The 22,673-nt window shown below is 50.8% G+C and overlaps 1 protein-coding gene across 2 annotated transcripts; it reads right to left on the bottom strand.

Annotated features, from left to right (window-relative positions):
- Window positions 1-19,102, bottom strand: Otub2 (OTU deubiquitinase, ubiquitin aldehyde binding 2). Of its 2 annotated transcripts, none has more exons than XM_036206034.1 (6): window positions 18,920-19,102; window positions 6,569-6,664; window positions 5,252-5,370; window positions 3,675-3,759; window positions 3,180-3,374; window positions 1-2,366 (listed from the first exon to the last, which is right to left on the bottom strand). In XM_036206034.1, the coding sequence occupies exons 1-6, from the start codon at window positions 18,920-18,922 to the stop codon at window positions 2,160-2,162; spliced, it is 705 nt and encodes a 234-aa protein (XP_036061927.1). In that variant the 5' UTR covers window positions 18,923-19,102; the 3' UTR covers window positions 1-2,159. The 2 variants fall into 2 exon arrangements, with proteins under 2 accessions (XP_036061927.1, XP_036061926.1); XM_036206033.1 differs by lacking the exon at window positions 18,920-19,102 and adding an exon at window positions 14,014-14,283.
- Window positions 19,103-22,673: the final 3,571 nt, after the last annotated feature.

The raw sequence follows: 22,673 nt of genomic DNA, 5'->3' as shown, positions 1-22,673 counted from the left end.
TTGTTTATAGAAACTGTTTAATGCTAGGAAGGTGTTTTCATCTGAAGGAAGCTGTAGGGTTTGGCCTTGGGCATTCACTGAACCCCAGGCCCCATTGTCCCAGGCTGGCTGTATACTTGGCTCTTGACCTGTTGCATTGTTCCCCTGGCTCAAACTTGAGGAAGCCATTCACATCTGAGGCGTGCTTCTATTTGCAAAGCTCAGGTGAAATGGCTTGGCCGAGGTCACACAGTTGGGAACTGAACTCGGGCAGCTGGCCCCAGCAGAGGTTCATCTGTTCTAGGAAGACAGCCAGAGCGGGTACACTGCTCTGTCACTATCCCTACTAGTTGTCCCCTCTGGGAAAGTGAGGAATGCACAAGCATTTGCAAAGATGAGATCTTGAAGCACCTGTGCTTCCAGTGTTTGGTCTAGAAAGAGGTGGCTGTACGAGGTGCAGGAATCATTCAGAAAGTGGGCGCGCTGGCCTGACTGTTGCTGTAGCCTAGCCAAGAAATTGCTATGGGCAGCCAGGTTTTAGCATGTTCCCAAGCCTCCCTATTGCCCTGTCTCTAGACCCATCTGACCTTGGAACAGCCCGGGTGGGCATCCTGTGTTCATACTATTCAGCCTGGAAGTGAAGAACTGTTTGGCTGAAGATAGTCACAGAAATAGGTGCCCACTCTCCTGGGGTACTTGTCATAGACCTCAGCACTCTTACCCAGATCAGGGTGGAACAATTAACAAAAGATGAAGGCCAGATTTATATTCCTGTGCCAGTGATAGACTTACTTAGCTGGAGCCTTTGAATCTAAATGTGGCCTTGGTTCCCTCACTGCCTAGACATCTGGGTGCTTTTGGCTTACACCAAGCAAAAGAAAAGAAACAGATCTGAGATTTGTGTGAGACTCGGGATCCTGCCGTCCTTTGTGCAGACTCAGCAGACCCTCACAGTAGCACCAGCAGTCTTAATCCCTGCAGAATAACATGAGGGGGAGCCTTGTACCCAAGGAAGGATACCAGTGGGTGGTTCCACGGCTGTCCTACAGAGGAAGGCAGGGCCAGCAAGCGCCTCAGCCCAGCCGGAGGCTGATCTTCGCACGGTGTCCTCAGGTGGACTCCTGAAGGTCTTGAGACACAGCAGGGTGAATAAGGGGGCTCTTAAGGGGAATGTGCAGACGAAGAGGCCACTGCCAGCACTGGAAATGTCCCTGCTGCCAACTCCTATGGCTCGTCCGTTCTTTCCTGCCTAACTGCCTGTGGAGCTGGGCTGGGAAAACTAGAGAGCCTTTCCAGTCTGTGCTCCCCTGGTTCCATGCTGCACACACCCTACCCAGCTGACAACCTAGACCCTACTTCTGCATTCCCTGGGGATGATGGGCAGCTGCAGCTCCCTGGTCCTAGATATGAACACACTGACTCGGGTCCAGGCCCTCATCTTTGTCAAGCTCCATCCAGGTGGGGTTGACAGCAGAACCCTGAAGGGCCTGTCCTCCAAAGTCAGGAGTTCGGGTCCTGAGGTAGAAGGACCTTACCTTACAACCTGAGCTCCATGCTGAAGGCTAAAGTCCTTTTCTGGACTTTGGGAATAAAATTCTTTCTTTCTCCCTTCTCTCTCCTCCCTCTCCCCTCGCCCCCTCAATAAATGGGAAAGCACAGCCATCATGAATGAAACTACACACAAGCCCCTCACATTCAGACAGTTGTCTACCATTACCCACCCAACAAAGCAGGGCTGGACTCTTCATAGGTCTGGTAAGTCACCTGAATATAAAATATGACAGCTGACCTGAGCTTTTCTTCCCTATGAAGGCCACTGCCCCGGTGAGGACAAACCAGATACATACAAACCACTTTCATACAGCGGCATGTCAACACTGCCAGGAACCTCTTCCAGATAAATAGGTCCAATGAGGTTCTTACAGTAAACGGATACATAGACTGGGTTCCTGGCTTTCTGGTCCAGAGTTAGCAAGCATTACATCATCTATCAAAATAAATACTAAAATTCCTATTAAGTCATGACAGTCCATAGTGGGCACAGGTCTCAGTTGAGTGGCTTTACCCAAAAGGCTGTATGTTTTCTAGTTGTCTAAGTCAATTAAAAAATCGCCAAGGCAGAATGTTCCATTCAGAATGCAGTCCATTAGGCGATAGGCTCCGGCATGGCCTAAGATTAATCAGTGTTTTTCAGCTGCATAAAGGATGTTGTAGTGGGATGTTTTATAGAGCAGATAAACGGAAGGGATGGCAGCCTCAGGGAACACGTGGTGATTCAGAGCCGTGTCCATCTCATCCACATACTCCACCTGCAGAGCAATGTTCAGTGCCTGCGACAGAGCTGTGATCTGGACGTGGTCACACTCCATGGCCATGGGCTCCACTTCCTGCAATGCCAAGATGAAACACTTAGGAGGGAGGCTTGGGGAGGAGGGTGAGTGAGTGCAGCCCTGGCTGTCAGGATCATGGTCACCTGTGCTGGGGTGCTCTTCCCAAGCACATGTGGGTGAGGTGCTGATAACCCACCTGTCACAAACACAACACAGCCACAGACTCCTGAGCTTGCAGAAAGTGAACCTGAACCATTTTTATTCCAGACCCTTTAAGGAATGTACAAAAGGGGAGGAATCTTTAAGGCTAGCATCAAAACTTAGAACTAAAAAACCTTGCCACCAAAGGCTTCCAAGTATAAAGTGCTTGCAGAGGCTACAGCCTGTGGATGGGTCCTGATGCTGCAGAGACAACAGAGAGGCAGAGATGGTGGCAGGTACCTCAAAGAGGGCAGCTGTTCTTGTGCCTACAGGTAGTTGCCATCCAACTTAGGGCCCAGTACTTCCTAATAAAAAAAAAAAAAAAAAAAAAAGAAAAAAAGAAAAAAAAATTCCAGATAGCTATGTGAAAATTGTCCACTTCTTTACATGTGGGTCCCTCATTCAGATAAATACATCTAAATGAAACCCCATCTTAGGGCTAATGTGACAGGAGTCCCAAGTCCTGAGATTCCAGATAGATTCCCTGGGAATACAAGCAGCAGCTTGCTCAAGCCTCAGAGCTCAGGCCACTCCCGGAAGATGTCTCCAGGTGCTAACTTTACTAGTTGGCATTGCAAGGATGTTCCTCTGGGCAGAAACAGCGTGAGAGACAGACAAGCAAAGCCCAGGCTGGGGGCTACATCCCCAAGGAGGGTCCTAGGGACCTACGTGAGTACAGAAGTCTTTGATGTCCATCTCCTCATCAATGAAATGTCGGAAGAAGTCAGCTCGGTTCCTAATGAAGGCCGATGTTAGCAGGCGCAAGAACTGCACAATCCGGTCCGAGGAGTTCTGGTCATTGAACACCTTCAGCAGGCTGGACACGGAGCCGTCCTTCTCTACCAGCTCTACCACACTGTAAAACTTCACGCTGCCACCGTCAGACTAGGCCCCAGCAAGCACCTGTCCCCCCACCCCCATCCCATGGAACCCCCTCAGCTCATTTTGAGATTGCAAGAGTATTAATATTGAAGCCCAAAGGCACATCTAGGGGCCTGGCATTGAGTCCCCTCCCATCATACATTCAAAATGGCAGGAAGCTGACAGTCCTTCAGACCGAGGTCCCCTGTTCCCCATATTCCCACAAGCAGGAAAAGACCCTGCCCTGCCCCAGCCCATGTGGAAGACCTTGGTCCTCAGCCAGTGTGGCTCAGGTGAACTCACAGCCTTAAAGAAGTTTCTGAACTTGTGTTCCTCAAAGCCGGCAGCCAGAAGGTCATTTGGGGTCTGTAGCACACGCTCTTTGAACCTAGAGGAGAGGAGACCTGATGGGCATAGGGGGAACACAGGGTGTTGCTGTGACAGGCAACTTGCCCGTCCATGCCAGCCTCTCAGAAGTCCCTGTGGTGTTTCAGAGCACTCCACATGGACCCATGCTGACCCGATGCCTTCCCTGCTGTAGATGAGGAAACTGAGGTAATGACATCATAATCCCCAGATAAGGTGGTTCTCTTTCAAAGGCTTCCTATCCCTGTGGGTCCTTCTCATGTCTGCCCTGGTCATGTCCAGCTCTCTCTCTTTTCGCCTCCTCGCTTACGCTAATCAACTGTCACTTAAAGAATTAGCACCCCTTACTAAAACCCAAATAGTGTAAAGGTACAATGAAATAAAGCATATTGAAAGCCAAGAACAAGGCGGGGAAGAGGGCCCAGTGCTAAGAACACATTCTTGCAGAGGATCCAGATTTGATTCCCAGCACAAGCTCACAACCATCCATAACTCCAGTTCCAGGAGATTCCATGCCCTCTTCTGACCTCTTCTGGCACCAAGGACACATGTGGGACACATACATCCATGCAGGCAAAACACTCATGCAATAAAACAAACAAGTCTAATTTTAAAAATAAAAGTTTCCTATTTAGTACTCACTGTGCTTCTAGGTGGCTGGCTGGGTGATGTCACGTAAAGGAGGTGAGAATGCCATGGACCCCATCATGCGCTTCTGCCCCTCAGATCCCTGCTCTGGTTGCTTACGTGGGATAGCTAGAGATCAGCTCTAAGGCAGCTTGCTCACCAATCAGGTCTCCCAGCACTGTGGCTTCTGTTCCCACTCTGATGCTTAGCCCCTCCCTGCCATGGGTCACAGGGCCCTTGTGGGCATGGAGAGGAGTCTGTCCTGGCCACCATGGAAAGCAGCTCTTCATTAACCTCAGGACCAGCCTGGTGCTGGGCTGCACTACTATCAGGATCAAGGGCCAGCCAAATGGCTTGGTAAAAGTGGCTGCCTTACAATGCAGTGGAAGGAAAGAGAAGACCATGTGCACTCACTGTCACACAAAAGACACGACCAAGGCCAGCAGGGACAAGCTTCCTCCTTCTGTCTTTCTGTCTTTTTTCTTCCTTCCTTCCTTCCTTCCTTCCTTCCTTCCTTCCTTCCTTCCTTTCTCCTCCCTCCCTCCCTCCCTCCCTCCCTCCCTTCCTTCCTCCTCCTCCTCCTCATGTTGGTGTTTGAAAAGGGTCTTACTATATGCTCCCACATCTTTTTTTCTTTCTGCAGTAAATATCAAGTGCCCACCCAGTGTTGGTGAGCCATGCCTTCAGGCAGTACTGAGGAAAATACCAGACAAGTTACTGGCACCTTCCTCAGCCTCTGGGCTACTATCAATACCATCCCAGTGGGCAACTAGATTTCCAGGCATGCCATGCCTCTTCCAGGCATCTCTCAGCCCCCCTGCTACAGCCTGGTCCAGGGCAGATCCAGCACAGTGAAGTAGAGGAGTCTACACACGGGTCCCACTCACTTGAGGATCTCTCTGCTCTTGCCCAGCAAAGACTCCAGGTAGGCATATCCCAAGGCCCTGTAGAAGCAGTTCCCATCTCCTTTGGTCTTTCGGATTGAGGTAAATCTTTTGCTGAGTTCCTAAGGGGGAGAAGAGGACGCACAAACCTCAGCAGCAGCGACGGCATTGGTGTGGGTCAGCCATAGCTCCCCCACTTCTGTGCCCCCCCCCCCATCCCACAAATACACTGACTGGGATGTGAGACACAGAGGATGTCAGTCAGCCCCTGGCACTAGTCAGGGAAGGTGACAGAGTTAGATGTGGTGACAGTATGAGGACATGAGCCAGGGTGCCCTGGGTCAGAGACATCCACCCCAGACTTCTCTCAGGGAAAGGGTTCCTAGAGAAGCTGGCAGCTGAATGTGGTGTGTGCAGAACACTGAACAGCCTCAGCAGTCCTCGAATGTTTCTCAACGGTGTCAGGAGTGGCATGCTATCCACTCTTGGCCCTGCTCCCAGCATCCCTCTGAAATGGCCTAGAGTCTCTCTCTGTCTTGTGGGACAGTAGTCAGGGTTTTGCCAGTACAGCCTGGTTTTCAAGGGACTGGGAAACCCCAGGAACAAGAAGGCATAGGGCTTATCTGGATCACCTGAAGCAAGCAACCCTCTTTCTCAGCTCCTGAGAGGCTAAGGGAACACAGAGTTGACTGTCCTCAACCTTGAGTCCTACTGGATGTCCTTCCTATGGTCACATGCAGATCTTAGGACACCAGTGTCACCCTGAGCTGCTGACTGCCTCCTGGCCCAGAGTAAGAAATGGCCCCGGCACTATCTACAAGGTCCATGGGAGGGGTCTGGAAGACTGCACAGCAATGTCATCAAAGACCAAGCCCATCTGCCAAGTGTACCACAGCGTGGGGCCTCGCTCCTCCATCCTTTCTAGCCCTGAGAGTGACCCCTGAAGCCTCCCAGTGATGTCCCCTAGTACAGCAGGGATGAGCTCAGACCCAGCTCAGCAGTTCAGGAGCTATGTGGCCTCATTTCAGTTTGCTCAGTTGTCAAGTGAGAACAGAAATACTTGCCACAGAGAATCATAAAAAAGACTCAAGTGAGAAATCCAACACTCAGAACGGTGTTTGGCTTTAAAATGTATGGTTTTCCCATAAAGACAGGATTTCTTTGAGGTAAAGACCCAATGTCAGAATGGTGTAAGTGTTTCAGTTTGTCCAGGAGCGTGGCTCAAGCTCCATGCCTTCCAAAAGTTGTCGCCTTTTTTTTTTACCCCCAACCTCCAGCCCATTTGCTAAGGCTCTCTCATCTCTCTACCCTCTGCCCTACCTGGATTTTCCTCTGGTAAATCCTATTTTCAGGATGATCCCGAAGAATGGATAGAATGTCACATTTTTCTGATATTAGGTTGAAAGATGTTTCACTCTGAAAGAGAAAGAAGAAACATTCTAAGCTGGCTTCAAAAACACTAGCAGGGCTCTTGGAACTGATAGCCTCTGAACAACCAGTTCCACGACCCAGAACATGTCGTTCCCCCGCTTGGAAGGAATGTGTGAGCATGTGACCAGCATCCTAGGGACCTGCCTAGATTGTCTGGTCCCAGGACAGGGGCAATCAGGCCTGGCACCATCATGAAGTATCTTGGCTATAGAGAACTGACCTCATAATTTGCTAACAGATACATTTTTTAATATTTAATACTTCAGACTTAATAAATCTCTATGTTGGAATATGCTCCCGCCCTATTCATTCATTCATTCATTCACTTATTCATTCTTTCCTTTACTTACTCCCCCGACCCCAATTCCTGAACATGCATCCTGTGTCAAGCTTGGTGTCCCATGCCAATATAGAGGTATTGCCATCCCTACACAAAAGCCAGTAATACCACAGGGTAAAGGTTAGCTGTGAGATGACTCCATGTGGCACTGGAGGGTGTGTGCTAAGGGCTGGGGATGGGGTAATGATCTGAGTTTACACAAGGTCTGGGGCAAGAGGGATGGTCTTGCCACCAGCCACCCAGGAATGGAGCTCTCCACAGAGTGAAATAAAAAGTGCTGGGCTGGTGAGATGGTTCAGAGTGCTGACCACCGGAGACTGATCCCAGGAGCCCACACGGTAGGAGGAAAGAGCTAACTCTCACAAGTTGTCCTGACTTGTGCCAATGGAGTGTGTGCATGTGCACACACGCGAGTGCACACACACATTGTTCTTTAAAGTGCTGTTTCACCCACAGAAAGAGTTCCCAGCTTAAAAACAGGGCTGAGGATGTGGCTCAGGAGATAAAGCACCTGCCTTGTAAGCATGAGGACCAGAGTTCAGATCCCCAGAATACACGTCCAGGCTAAATGGGCAATCAGCCTGTAATCCCAGCTCTCAGGAGGTTGGTACAGGGGATCTTTGGGACAAGCTGACTATCTAGATGACCCAAGCCTGACTATTCTAGGGCTTCTGGGAAAGGTTTGGTTTGGGATAAAAAGAGCAGAGAGATGCTGATACAATGTCTACTTTACAGCAGTCAATCTGTGACCAGAGGTTGAAAGCCAACTTAAGGAGGATGGTTTGAGGAACCACTGCTACCTTAAGCCCTACAATGTGTGAAATGGTGACAGGTCCCATTTTCTTAGCACCGACTATGTGCCAAGCTCTGGAACAGAGGCTCATATATTTCCATTATCTCAATTATCACAGCACTCCTGTGAGGTGGCCATTATTATACTCACGGCACTGCCAAGGTCAGGTGGTTTGAGCTAGGAAGTGATTAATACAGATCAGTATGAAGTTCAAACGCACCAAAGTGCTAGGGAGGCACAGCCCAGACTCCAGAGCTCAAAGGACTCATCTGCCAAACCACAAAGGAATGTCCTGTCCAGGGCAGTGTTGGACCATCCTACCCAGAGGCTAGGTCAAACCTTTCACTTCTGCCACCCTCCAGAAACACTCCTCCCGAAGTTCCTGTTGGGAGTTCAGTGTCTCCAAGAGCCTTGCCAGTCTGTGGGGCTTATTGCAGGGTATCAAGGAACAGTTTCCTAAGTGACACTAGGCACAACCATTAGAAGGTATCATCAACAGGCTGAGGCTGTGGCTTAACAGCGGAGCACTTGCCTGGCACATGTGCAAGGCCCTGGTTCATCCCCTGGCACATGTTCAAGGCCCTGGGATCATCCCTCCATGGCACATGTGCAAGGCCCTGGGTTCATCCCCTGGCACATGTTCAAGGGCCTGGGTTCATCCCCTGGCACATTTGCAAGGCCCTGGGTTCATCCCCTGGCACATGTGCAAGGCCCTGGGTTCATCCCCCCATGGCACATGTGCAAGGCCCTGGGTTCATCCCCCCATGGCACATGTGCAAGGCCCTGGGATCATCCCTCCATGGCACATGTGCAAGGCCCTGGGTTCATCCCCTGGCACATGTTCAAGGGCCTGGGTTCATCCCCTGGCACATGTGCAAGGCCCTGGGTTCATCCCCTGGCACATGTGCAAGGCCCTGGGTTCATCCCCCCATGGCACATGTGCAAGGCCCTGGGTTCATCCCCCCATGGCACATGTGCAAGGCCCTGGGTTCATCCCCCCATGGCACATGTGCAAGGCCCTGGGTTCATCCTCCCATGGCACATGTGCAAGGCCCTGGGTTCATCCCCCCATGGCACATGTGCAAGGCCCTGGGTTCATCCTCCCATGGCACATGTGCAAGGCCCTGGGTTCATCCTCCCATGGCACATGTGCAAGGCCCTGGGTTCATCCCCAGCTCTGCAAAACACACAAAAAACAAAACAAGAAAGCAAATCCCACCACCACAGGGGTGAGTCAGCCTCTCCTCCACCTCCTTCAAGCCTTCTACCCGTGCCAAAAAGATACCAGCTTCTTCCTTATGGTCTTCCTTTCCAGTTCCTAGTCTCCCTTTCAAAGATCCATGGACATCTGGCTTCCAGATTGAAATGGCTCCATTTCATTCCCAGGTTGTTGGGTTTTTTTGTTTGTTTGTTTTGTTTTCTAACTAAGATTTCTCTGTGTCATTCACATGGTTTAAAAAAAACCTTAGGCCAAGCTAACTTTGTTGACTTCCTGGGAATATAACTATAACTATATTTCTAAATCATGGAAGAGGGACATCATTTGTGTGACACACAATTGCTGGTGTGCAGTTAATTCTGCTCACACTGTGCTGAAGAGGCAAATCCCCCTTGGGGAGGATCAGTCTGAACAGCCCTCTTCACCCCTTGTATGCATGGCAAGGTGACCCACAGGCTGCTGGCAAGCAGCCACATGCTCTGCTCAGCCAAACTCCTCCTTGCTCCATTGCTAACTCATTCCTATCTTGCTACTTACCCCATGACTATTCGTTTATAAAAGTAGTTTTACAGATGGTTGACTTAAAATAGTGCATGGGCTTGCTGAACAACAGGCTACAGAGCAGAACGCCCCAACTGTATTAAATGAACTTGCACTCAATTTTGGCCCCAAACAAAACTCAGAAATGAATATATCAGGGGCACAGGGACCCCAGAAGGATGCCTAGTCAGCCATATTTACTTGGCAGTTTTTAAGAAGGCATCAGTGGAGGAGAGGGAAAGGGACTCCGTTCATGCTCACAAAGAGGAACCCTGAGGGGTGGCATGACACCAGGGAAGGCTTCCCAGGGCCTGCATTTGCCTAGCATATTAGGTAAACTCGCTGCCATCGACAAATTTACACAAGCTATTTGAAGCAGTCACTCTAATAACAAGACACTGATCAGTGGAGCCAGCTGTGCTCTGTTGAGCTGCACCCTTGCCTCAGCCTCAGTGGGAGATTTTTTTTTTCCAAGTGTATCTCATTCGTCCCTAATCGCTGTTGTGTCCCCCAACCCCGTCCCTCACTCATTCCCCAACCCTCAAAGGTCTGCCTGCTATGGCTTTTGAAATGTATGTGTCTTTAAAGAGTGTGGTGGGAAAACGTACATAGCATGAAACATGCCGTTTTAGCCATTCTGATGTACACGGTTCTGTGGCCTTCAGTACCTGCCACTCTCCCTCACCCCCATCTTTGGAAATCACTCCTCTACTTTCTGTCTTTACAGATGAGATATAGTTGTCTATTTTTTTTTTTTATAAATAGACATTGAAAAAACAGGTGGTGGTGCACACCTTTAATCCCAGCACTCGGGAGGCAGAGGCAGGTGGAACTCTGTGAGTTTGAGGCCAGCCTGGGCTACAGAGTGAGTTCCAGGAAAGGCACCAAAGCTACACAGAGAAACTCTGTTTCATAAAACAAAACAAAACAAAACAACCCAGACATTTAAAAAATACATATTTACATATATATTATGCTACAGATACTATGGGATTTTTTTCCCCCATTCAATACTAGTTAAAAAACGCCATGGCTAGGTATGGTGGCACATGCCTGTAGTCCTAGCATCTAGGAGGCTGAGGCAGGGGGATGGTGAAATTGAGGCTAGTATAGGCTACACTGTGAGAATGTCTCAGGAAGGGGGGGGGGGCGGCTAGAAGAGGAGGCGGGGAAGAAGGGGAGGGAGGGAAGAAAGGAAGGTAGGTAGATGGGCCTTGGGTCGGCTTCTAGTTCCCCCAAGTGTATACACGGGCGCCCTAGTGACAAGCAGTTTTCCACCCTGGCACTTCCAGTCCCTAAAACAGAATGACCCAAGTCTCCACCAAACTCACCAGCATTCCTGGGTGAGACAAGCCTCAGCTACAGGAAGACCCTAAGGGCAGTATCAGTTTACTAGTCCAGGAATCTGGAACAAAGCTCCGGTTTTGACCTTGGCTGAACTGGTGTTTGCTTTTAAAACCTGGCTGGAGAATTCCAGGTTGTTATGGAGAAAAGAGAAACAGACAGGGTGTACCTGACTGTCCTGTCAGACCTAACGAGGACACAGGAAAGACCTTTAATTGCTGGTTTGCAAATAGATGCTAATTAATTAAGCTGGGCAGGCAGCGCCCAGGCTTGCTGTCTCAGCACCACAGGTGAGGCACGTTTCACTGACCAACTCCACAGCCAGGCCTCAGCTCACTTCTCTGCCTACAAACCCCATCTACCAGCCAGCCATCCTGTTAGTGCATCTGAGCATGCTCACATCCCCAGGCCACGCCCACACCCCAGGCCACACCCGCCTCCCAGGTCTATCTGAGCATCTTGGGCAGGATTGACTCACCAACCAGGCCCCGAAGCCACCACTTACCACACAGCCTGACCTCTAGACACCCAGAAGAGCAGGAAACTCCAGCTTCACCTGCCAGCAGCAGGTTCAGAACCTCAATCTCTCCTCTAGAATGCTCATGTTTTGCCAGAGGCCACCCAGGCTTGAACCCTGGCCCTACTCGATGGCCTGGAGTCCCCATGACACTAGAAGGAGAGTACTTTTAAATGTCTACTTGGGGGCTGGGAAGGTGGCTGAGTGGGTAATGAACGTACTGCTTAAGGGCCTGAGTTTTGTGACCCAGCACCCATATAAAAAGCCACGCACCTGTGACCTCATCAATGGGAGCAGTATTTAGAGACACTCAGATCTCCAGTGTTTGATGGCTGGCCAGTATAGCTGTTGGTGAGCTCCAGGTTCAGTGAGGAGACCCTGTCTCAAAAACTAGAGGGGCTGGGGAGAGGTTTCAGGGAGCAAAGTACTTGCTACACACAAGTCAGCAGTGGAATTCCCGTCCCTAGAACCCACTTAAAATCTGGGCAGCGTGGCAGCTGCCTGTGACCTCAGCACTCAGGAGGCAGAGATGGGGGTCCCTGGAGCAAGCTGGCTAGCTAGACTACCTGGAATCGGCAGACTCCAGGCCCAGCAAGAGACCCTCCCTAGATAAACAGCGATTGAGGAAACCGCCCAGTGTCAACTTCTAGCATCCACAGGCATGAACACTTATGTGCATGCCAATCCATGTAAACATGTGCCCACACACTTGTGAAGCAGGTTCATATGCACACCACACACACACACACACACACACACACACACACACACACACACACACACACACGTTAAGAGAATAAAAAGAAAACATAGGAAGGCATCTGATGTCAGTCTCTGGCCTCCACACACATGGACAAGGTTGGTACACTCTGCCATCATGAACACACACACACACACAGGCATACATCACACACATATACCCAAAAAGTCTCTTTCACTCTCTCTATAGATGAATATAGATATGGATACACATATATTGATATATCTACATACATCCATATATATATATATATATGGATATGGATACAACTGTGGAGTGTCCAAAAGTCCATTATTGATGAGGAGTTAAGCACTGAAACCTCAGTGGAGGGATACCTGTCTCCCTGAAGGATTTGTTCCTGCTCCAACACCTAAGGACAATCCTGGTGTCCGACCACTTTACCTTTTTGCACTTGGCAATGAGGAGTCCAGCCTCCTCCATCTGGAGTTGAGCTGTGGACAGGCCGTGCTTTCTGGGGGCTTCTGGACTCTGCTGCCCCGCAGGCTGCTTTCCTCCATTCCTAAAGGCTGCCTGGGGGTGGGGACATGGGTCAGTGGGTGGGGGCGCTGTCTGAGTTTGATCCTTGGGACCCATGGGATGGAAGTAGAGAACTGACTCCTGCAAGTTGCCCTCTGACTTCCACACACATTCTGTGGCATGTCTGTACTCCCCTCCCCGACTCCACACACAGATAAATACATGTTAAAGGCTGTCTGGCTTCCATGATGAATGACTCCTTTCTCACCTTTCTTCCCATGGTCCCCTTACTGAGGCCTGGACCTCCTCACCCTTGTAAGGACCCTGGTGGTGACTACACTGCACCTTACTTGATAACTAAGGCTCTCACTTCAGCCCCATAATTGAGTCACACTTCGGAACCTCTCTTGCCATGGTAATATATCCATAGGTACTAGGGAACAGGCTACGCTAATCTTTGGTGACAATTACTCAGCTTACTACATGGCTCTTCTCTGTGGGGCCCCAACCCCTTATCTTAGTAGCTAGCTGTTTTCTGAGCTCCTGAAGCAGGGCTCTGTCTCCCTCAGATAGTGTGAACTTCTGTAACATCCTTCAGCGGCCACCCACCTGATCTTAGCTCGTGCCTCTCCTCTCCCTAAGACTCCAACCTCACACAGCTGGCAACTTCTCAGACATCTAAACAGCGCCTCTAACTCATTTACCCCCTGATTGCTCAGTAGCTCATCTGTCCACCCCCTGGCTTCTCTCGGCCCTAGGGTACCCCTTCAACTAGACAGTATACCCCCAAATCCAGGAGTCCTCTTCTACTGTCTTACTCTGCTCCACTGGTTCCTGGGTCTAGCCTGAGAGCCCTCGCCATCTCCCACAAGGAGGATGCAATACACTGTGCCCAGTGGCCTCCAGGCTTCCACTCCTAAATGGCCCCACATTCTCCATGGGCAGACAGCACAGGTTGCTTCACAGGTGGGGCCTTTCCTCAGCATTCTCTGCTAGGCTTAGGTGTTTGTACCCTCCATGCTGCTAAGTTTAACTGCCGATGTCACTGTATCCAAAGGCAACATTCTGCCTTCACGGATTGAACCAACACCATGATCATGGATTGTATCCAGTGTTGGCTCAGTTTCTCTAGCCCCCTTTCTATCAAGCGATGCCTTCCCTCATGGTAAGAAAGCAAGAAGCTCCTGGCCTGAGGCTGGCACCTCATCTTAGGACTTCCCAGCCTCTCGAGCTCTGAGCCTGCTAAAGCCGTTTGATCTAAATCACCCAGTGAGAACCCATTCCAGCAACACCCAAGCTAAGACGGAGCCAGGAACCAGGAGCAGGAGCTGCTGTAACGGATACCTGAAGACATGAAGGCTTCGGGGCAGGGGAGTGGGTATTGCTGGGACACTTCCCAGATGAATGCTGGAGAAGCCGGCGCAGCTGGGAACAGACCGTGAAGGGCGATTCTGGTGTGAGTAAGACAAGGCGGAGAGCAGAAAGGGAAGCGGGAGTCTTCCGAGACTTTGTATGAGAAGGCTGGCCGGAACTGGCACGGAAAAGACCATGAGGATGCAGCCTCGGGTGGAAGGGAGGCACGAAGTACTGCAGACTGCTGGAAGGAAGGGCCATCTCCTCAACTGGCAAAGAACTTGACTGCAGGGTGTCCTTGCCCCAGGGCTAAATGGGAAAACAGAACTTATGAACAATGACTTAGCTGGGCAGTGGTGGCACACGCCTTTAATCCCAGCACTCGGGAGGCAGAGGCAGGCGGATCTCTGTGAGTTTGAGGCCAGCCTGGGCTACAGAATGAGTTCCAGGAAAGGCGCAAAGCTACACAGAGAAATCCTGTCTTGAAAACAAAAACCAAACAAACAAAGAACAATGACCTAGAAAGGACATGGGACAGCAGAACCTGGCATCCTTAGGGCTGTGGTGTGGCTTCTTGGAACTTCATCTACTAAAATGTGAGAGGGGGAAAGTAATGTAAAGATGGAATGTGTAAGTAAAGAGAATGAAAGTTTTGGGAAACTCACAGCCTGACTGTGTAAAAGAATGAAGCGCCATCTGCACACTGAGAGTATGGTCCAGCGGTTAGCCACCCGCTGAAGAGATTAGAAATTAGGACAGAAAGAAGCTAGGTGTCACTCAGGGAGACAGGGGGTAGAAGACACCCCCAAACACAGCAGAGGTCTTGGAGGCTGGCTATGCCTAGAGGATACATTTCCAGGAATTTCCAAAGAATGCCATGAGGATGTAGTATGGCTATCGTGAGCTGCTGCCTAGGTTGGGCCCAGTGAATCCCAGGAGTGGGCAGTTTCAGCAGCGTACAGAGGCAGCACAGAGTCAAAGATTATTCTGGAATCAGAGGACCTAATTTGGTTGCTGACTTACTCCTTTTGTCTGGCTGACTTCCCACTCTGGGGATGGGAATGTCTGCCTTAGGCCTGCCCACCATGACACTTGGGTGCCTGGCCCTCAGCTGTCAGGATCTGTCAGGACACTGGCCTGGGTCTCACTTCCACCTGGCTCACCTGTCACAGTCCTGGCCTCTGGACATTTGAGTTTGGCTGTCATAAGGTAAGACTCCAGGAACTGCTGGTATAGAATGAATGCATCTTGTATACGCAAAGAACAGGAGATGGGAGTGTGTGCGTGGTTAGAAAGCTAAGGTTTGAATGTCTTCTCTAAACCAAGCTGCAATTTAACTGCCAATGTGACAGTTTTTCAGAGGTCACAAGGTCCGGGGACTCCCTGCTCATGAAAGGCTTAGTGCAGTCATCCCAGGGAGGGGTTTTCTCTATCATGTTATGACAAAGTAAGAAGACGTGTGGGCCCTCACCAGAGACCAGCGCCTTGATGATGGCCTAACCAGCCACCTGCAGAAGCAGAAGCCAATAAATGTCTGGTCATTATAAATCACCCGGTCTATGACATTGCTGTGGCAGTATGGCACCTCCTCAAACCCTCCACTGGCTTGCTTGCTCAATCTTTGACAACTCCCATCTGGTCCTTGTGCACCAAGGGGCTCCAGCCACAGTGGCTGTCTTGTCCCTCCAACAGGACACACACTTCTACCTCAGTGCCTCCGTACTTTGGTCTTTTTTTGTCCCAGTGTTCCTCTGCCTCTTTCCATGACTTGGGAGATGCCACCTTGGCAGAGAAGCCTCCCTCCCCTCCCCCACCATCCTATCGCCTTATCTTGCTTGTTCAGGCCATGATCTGACAGGTGGGTTCACTGGCTCCCTCCGCCCAAATGCCAGCTCCACAAAGGTAGGGACTTGTCCTCTGTCACTGCTGGCTCTCCACTTTCTGGGACGCTGGAACATTGGAACGTATTCCAAAACAGATCCTGAGTGCTACAAGCTGAGCTGTTGAGGCCCTACCTCCAGACCTCAGCATGCAACTTTATTTTAGAATATGGTCATCACTGATGTAATTAGTTAAGATGAGGTCACAATGAAGAAGGGTGGGTCACCAGTTCCATGACTGATTTCCTTATTAAAAGAGGAGTATAAACATATGCACGGGAGAGAACCATCTGTAGATGAGTTCCAATGTCACAAGTCAAGCTACTACTGGAAGCTTGGGGAAGCCAGTTGCCCAAACATCTTCAGAGGGAGTGTGCCCTTGCCTACACCTTCACCTGGGTCTTCAGCCTCCAGACTTTCCAGAAAACAAGTCCCTGTGGTTCTATCCCGCTGAAGGGCTTTACTGCAGTAACCCTGGTGAGCACATTGAATGAGTAAGCCTGCCTCTCACTCCAGCTGGCCACCCACAACCCAGCATCAGAGAGAGCCAGAAACCATTTCATATTCATCAAAAATGTAACAGTTCCCTCATGTGCAGACGACCCAAACTCCACAGCCCAGCATGCAAAGCTCTGCACGGAACACTCAGATCTCATCCAATTTTCCAGACGCACTACCCTGGGCTTCTCTAGCCTCCCTGCATCTAAATCAGCTGCTTCCTCTTCCCAGAATGCCCACTTCTGACCACGTCCCAAGGCCTGTAAGCCAATTGCCCTGCTACCTGGAATGTACTCTTCCCCCAATCCTTCCTATACAGCTTCCAGCACCTGGCTTTGCCCACAAGCAGAATGTGTCATGTTCCCAAGGTAAATGTTGAACTCTCGAGCCACGTCAGTAATTCACTGGCTGTGACCTGGCCTGCAGGCATGAACTCCAGGAGAGGGCAGGTATCATGTGTCTCTTACCACTGCCCCAACCTAGGCGGAGGATGCCTGCCAGTGGTGGCTCGTTGAATGTGCACTAGAAGAATGCAGACGGGAACTTGTGGTCATGCTTATGCTTGACACTCACTCTTACCCCCAAGAGTAAAAGCACTTACAGTGAGGGTGAACCCTTTGGTATCTGCAGCCCTAACTCCTGAGGACCTCACGTCTTCTGCCTGGGATACACCTTCAAGCTCAGCCCAGTGATTTTGACATGGAAATAGCAGAAGATGCTGTCATTCCTAAGACAGTCTCTTCTATTCACCACCCACACCAGGCACCCTCGACCAACATTTAAAAGCATTAAAATAAATCAACCATGGTCCCCAGGATGTAGCAAGGTGCCCGACACACAAAGGGTATATAATGACAACTGCCATGTAAACAGTCACTAGTTCTGACCTCATGGCTCCTAGACAAATGTCCTATTTGGTGCGTCTTAACTATTATCTTTCTCTCCAAGGTACCTTAACTCCCCAGAGGAGAGTTGCTTTGGCTCCCAGCTGCTGGTCTCCTGGGTTCAGGGCAGATCCAGTTACACAGTAAGGGATAGACATTGAGGTCCCAGCCCCTACTGCCCTGGGGTGCTGTAGCTACCCCCAATGGTGCCCAGACGCCATTCGGCCTCCAGCTTCTGCATGGCTAGAACTGATTTCAATAGCTCCACTCCCTGGCAGGTGATGCAGAAATATCCGGGCCACTTTCCAGGAGCAGCAGAGCAGGTGAATGCTTGGGTACCAAGAACAAGCAGGGAACTAGTGTTTCTAGTCCCTCCCCGTTTCTGGGCACATCCCAGCAGGAGGATGGCTTGTAAGATGCCCTGGCTGCCCATGGACACTCAACACAGGTTTGACTCAGACCCTAGCCCTGCAGCATCCCAAAGCAGTGACCCAAATGTGGGATGAAGGGTAGGCACAAAGAACCAGGCTCCTAAACTACCCATCTTCTGGATTCCAAATGCCCTAGTTGAATACCACCTCCCTACACACACACACACACACACTAAAACAAACAAACCAAAAACAAACAAACAAACAAAAAACCCAAACAGGCTCCCCAGAGCAGCCATTGGGACAGCCCAGACTGGAAGTGAGAGACTGGGGTGTAGTTCAGAAGTTGGGTCTTATCTAACATGCATTTAGCCTTGGTTTCAAAATCCAGCATCACTAAACAAAACAAAAAGAGCAGTTGAGCCCAGAGCTATGCGATCCCAAGCTGACCAGCACTAATAATGGTCAGGCTCCAGAGAGCCCTTTGCTGGAAATTGAGAAGTATAGGGCAGCCACCATACTTAATCCCCTGTAGGAGACCTGACCCCATGGCAACCTGGAGGGTGGGCTGATGCAACACAGAACTCTGGACCAGAGGCTTGGGTTCAAGTCCTAGCTGTTCCACCATCACAATCCCTATCAGCTTTCTCTCTATCTAGCCTCAGTTTCCGCACCTGCCCAAGTTCAGGGTTTAAGCAGGTTTGACCAGCCCAGCCTCTCCTGGGCTTGATCTGCTCAGATGGCAGTTTCTTCTAGATTGTTTTCCCTGGACTTGTAACTCATTCCTCACTACTGGGGCGGGGGGGACCTCTTCATGTGGTCCTGACTCCACAGACCTGTTGCCATCAGGAGACTGAGCTTACATCCAAGTGGCCCTAAGACTTGACCGGGTGGCCAGACTGGGGATGACAGGCTGGGGCAGAGTCGGTCTGTAGTGACTAAGTCCGCGATGGGTGGGCTGTAAGCTGTCCACCGGAGTGCTACTTAACAAAGAGCAGGGACCACAACCCCGGAGGGGCCCCATCCAGCTCCAGCCAGGCACAAGCCTCGGGACTTCCAGGACTTCGCCCGGGACCACCTGGAGTGGACCCGAGGCAGCAGGGCTCGGTCCGGGCTGGATCTCCTGGCTGCAGGTTCCCAAAGGGACAGCGCAGCACACCGCGGGCTCAGCGTCCCGAGAATGGAAAGGGCTGAGCCTCGCGCCCGACCGCGCGCACGCACACGAGCCCTGGCGGCGCCCCCTCCCCGTCCCGCGACCACTAACCATAGTGACCGGAGCCTCCGGGCCACGTCCCGCCCCAGCAAGGAGCGAGCGGGTGCCACGGGAGACGCTGGGCGACTCCGCCGTTGGGTCGGGCGGCGCGGGCCTCGCGGGTGTGGGGCGAGCGCAGAATACACCCGACCGCTCCTCAGACCGGAGCGCAGACCTCCACTGTGTCCCAGCAAGACGCACTCCCCGCGATTGACGTTGGAAGCCGGCAATCAGAAGCCGGGACGCAGGACGTCACAGAAAGTGGGTGGGACTCCACGCACCTTCAGCCTATGCTTTGGGACTCATTTGACAGGAGGCCGCCCTCCTTTTAAAGACACAGAGTGCTTTTAACTGGCAAAGGAGTTTAGCCCAATCAGGAAAGCCGGTCCTGGTTTGTAAAGACAGAAGGACTTCTAACTAAAACTGGAAATTGAAGTCTGGAAGATTAGATGGCCCTCATTAATTAATCAACGAGTTCACATAAGTATAGTGCGCTCAAGATCAGAACACATGTGCTCAGGAAGCGCGGATCTGGTGACATTAAGTTACCTGCCTGCGCCTGTCTAGTTACTAAATAATATTTTACCTGTTTCCAACTCATGAATCAGTGGGTTGACAGCCATCCAGGTAATGTTTGTTGAATGAATGAATGTTCAGGATGGTTGAGTGTGGCTCTGGAGCTGTGGGGCTGTGTAGAAGACGCAAGACTGAACCAGGTGTAGGTGACTCATCCTGTATAAAAGCCCATTATTACTGAACATCATACAAGAATAGTCATCATTTGTAGATTTATTTGCCAGCCCTTGAGCCCTGGAGGAGCTACTGTAGGTGTTGTGTAGAGAAGGGTGCTTCTGTACACAGCACATAACCATTTTAGAAGGTCCTGGCACTTAGGTGTTTCTACTTTACTGTGGTGTAACTGTGATAATGTTAGCTGGAAATGGTTTTGCTCTTTTCTTGGGCTGGTGACAGGTGGTCTCACACCCTCATAATACTGGACAGCCAAATTTAGTGGCAGCTCCAGTCAGCCCCACCAGAAGCAACAATAAACACACCCTAGTGTTCCATAGTGCAAAGCTAGGATGATCGGTACATTTGGTGTGATGTATGCATAATGTGTTTTTCATTTTATGATGTGAGTGTGTATGTGTGTGTGTTTCAACACATACACACAGAAACAAACAAACAAAAACTAGCCTGGAGTCCCAGCTACCAAAAAGGCTAAGGCAATAGGATCATCTGAGCCCAGGGGTTCAAAGCCACCTTGGGCAACCATGGGGCCTGTCCTCAAAGCAAAGCAAACAAGTAGCAGAAACCCTGCAAAAGTAAAGAAGAGCATGAAGTAGCAGGGCAGAGAGTAGGCTATGGCTCCACACCATGCCATAGTTTCTCTACAGTGCTTCTTGTTTGTTTGTTTGTTGTTTTTTTTCCCATCAGTGAACTCAATCTAGAGAAATGACAGGAGCAGCCTGGGCTAGGAGTGGCCCCTGCTGGGACTACCTACTTCTGCTCTCTGCCTCTACCTAGCCTCTTCTTGTGAGACAAGTTCTTGCCATGTAGCCCTGGCCATCTGTGAACTCTGAATTCTCCTGCCTCTACTGCCTGATTGCTGAGATTACAAGTATGCCTTGGGTGCCCAGGCAGGATCCCGGACTCTCTGACTCCTCATTTGGGGCTTGATCCAGGCTGAGTTTTGCATCCTTGGTGGAAGAATGGCTGAGCCAGGAGTGGTCCCACGGGTGTGGTGTGAGGCGTGGTGAGGACTTTCTGCAAGCTGAGGCCTTGAGCTAGGCTGCACCCCATCTCCAAACCTCGGCACCTACAAACAAAGCCAGCCTCAGTCTAAGGAAAGAGCCACGAGGAACCCTGACCCCTTGGCTTCTGACTCTGTCATTTATCACTGTGTGTCTTTAGGCAACTCCTAGGTCTTCTTTGGTCCTTTCTTTTCTCACTCAGTTAGAGGTATTCTGAGTGGTTAAGAAGACCTTTTAAGGGGCTGAGGATATAGCTCAGAAGATGGAGTACTTACTCAGCTCATGAAGTCCTGGGTTTGATCCCCAGCACCACATACAGTGGGTGTAAACTCAGCACTCAGGGTAAAAGCAGGAAGGTTGGAAGGTGAAGGCCATCCTGGGTTTAACTAGTTTAAGACCAACCTGGGAAATATGAGACCCTGTCTCAAAAGAAAAAGTTGGTTTTTTTGTTTTTTGTTGTTTGTTTGTTTTGTTTTTAAATACATACTTAGTAGTGAAGTCTGTAACAATCCCTCCATGAAATGGCTTGTGGGGGAGAGGAGGCTTGTCTCCCACTGGGGAAGTGGAGGCCTCCCCCTTGTACTCATCAGGCTTCATCCTGAACCCTGAAAAGGTGATTAGGGGAAGAAAAGCTTCGGAAAGCTCCACTCAGCTCCAAAGCTGATCATTGGGTGGCCCCGTGCAGGGACAAATAGTCCTCTCTTCCTGCATCTTCTACCTGGAGTTCAGGTAACTCTGGAGAAGCCAGGTATGGCAGCTTGGGTAGCTGTGGGCAGCTGTGGCCTCACAGGGTGAGGCCTCCCATGAGGACCCTGAACCTCTGTGTGCAGCCTGTGAGACTAGGCTGTGCTGCCCAGATGGGTCTCTTTGTCTGCTCTGTCTCAGGCTGCTCAAGGCAAACGGTTCTTCCAGGCCACACTCCTGCAGGCTCCACTATCCAAAGCTACTATCCTTCAGTCTATCTGCTCTCTGAAGCCTTCCGGGACTGCACTGGGGGTTGGTAGTGAGGTCCTCTGAACTCCCAGGCCGGGACCTGACCTTCCCCTATGGTGGCATGCCCTGCTGCTGTGATTGGAGGGACAGGAGAACATGGTAATTATGCCAGTAGGCAGTGGCATCAGGCACACTCATGACGCCATTCTCTAGGCATTGCTTCCTGAACAGGTCAGCCTTCACTGGGCTTGGTTTCTCAGCTATAAGTGGCTGGGTTGTGAAAGCATTTGGGAAGTGTGGGCTTGGCGTGATGGCCTCTGGGCCACAGTCTTACTCATTCTTGTGTGCATAAACAGAACACAACAGACAGTGAGGCCTGACACATGCTGCCCTCCACCAGCCATGGGGATCGAGCCACGGCAGGCACACCCCAAAGAGGTCTGTGTGGTGTGCCTGTACAAGGCTGTTGGTGTCTCTCACAATCAACACAAGGAGGCTGTGCCGAAAGTAACCAGAACAATATGGGCCCCTGCCAGGGTGCACCCTCCTTTTTGTGTTTTTTTGACTGAACAAACACTCCCCTCCTTGCCAACTGCAGATTGGGTGAGTTATAGGACCCTCAGCACTAACCATGGGCCTATGTGAGCTTTAGGCTTCTGTTGCCCAGTGTCAACACTGTCTTTCTCCTACCGTGAGCTGGAAAGGATTTTGAGGTCTAGATTCTGGGACTGTTCTTCAGCTGGGAAAGAAGATCTAGAACCCCTTGGCCTTCAACTCCACCCCCGCCCCACCCCACCCCAATCCCTAACCCATCACCTCCCTCCCTCCCTCCCTCCCTCCCTCTCTCCCTCAGGGAGCAGAGGCTTGCCTCACATCTGCCAGGCCACATTTGGGGGAAAGACCTGGAACAATAGGATTGGGGATTGGAGATGGTAGAGATCAAGCTAGCAGCAAGGGAGAACTTTCTGGAATCAAGGAAAGGCAGAAGTAGGTGTCTTGGGAGAGGAAGCTCCTCACTGGCTCAGAGGAAAGGCCCGTGCTGTCTGAGGGACAAAGCTGCTTGGTCCCTTCCCTCAGGA

The sequence above is a fragment of the Onychomys torridus genome, chromosome 14 (assembly GCF_903995425.1).
Source record: "Onychomys torridus chromosome 14, mOncTor1.1, whole genome shotgun sequence".
Taxonomy (NCBI): Eukaryota; Metazoa; Chordata; class Mammalia; order Rodentia; family Cricetidae; genus Onychomys; species Onychomys torridus.
The sequence above is the reverse complement of the archived record's forward strand: the minus strand, read 5'-3'. Positions and strand labels throughout refer to the sequence as shown.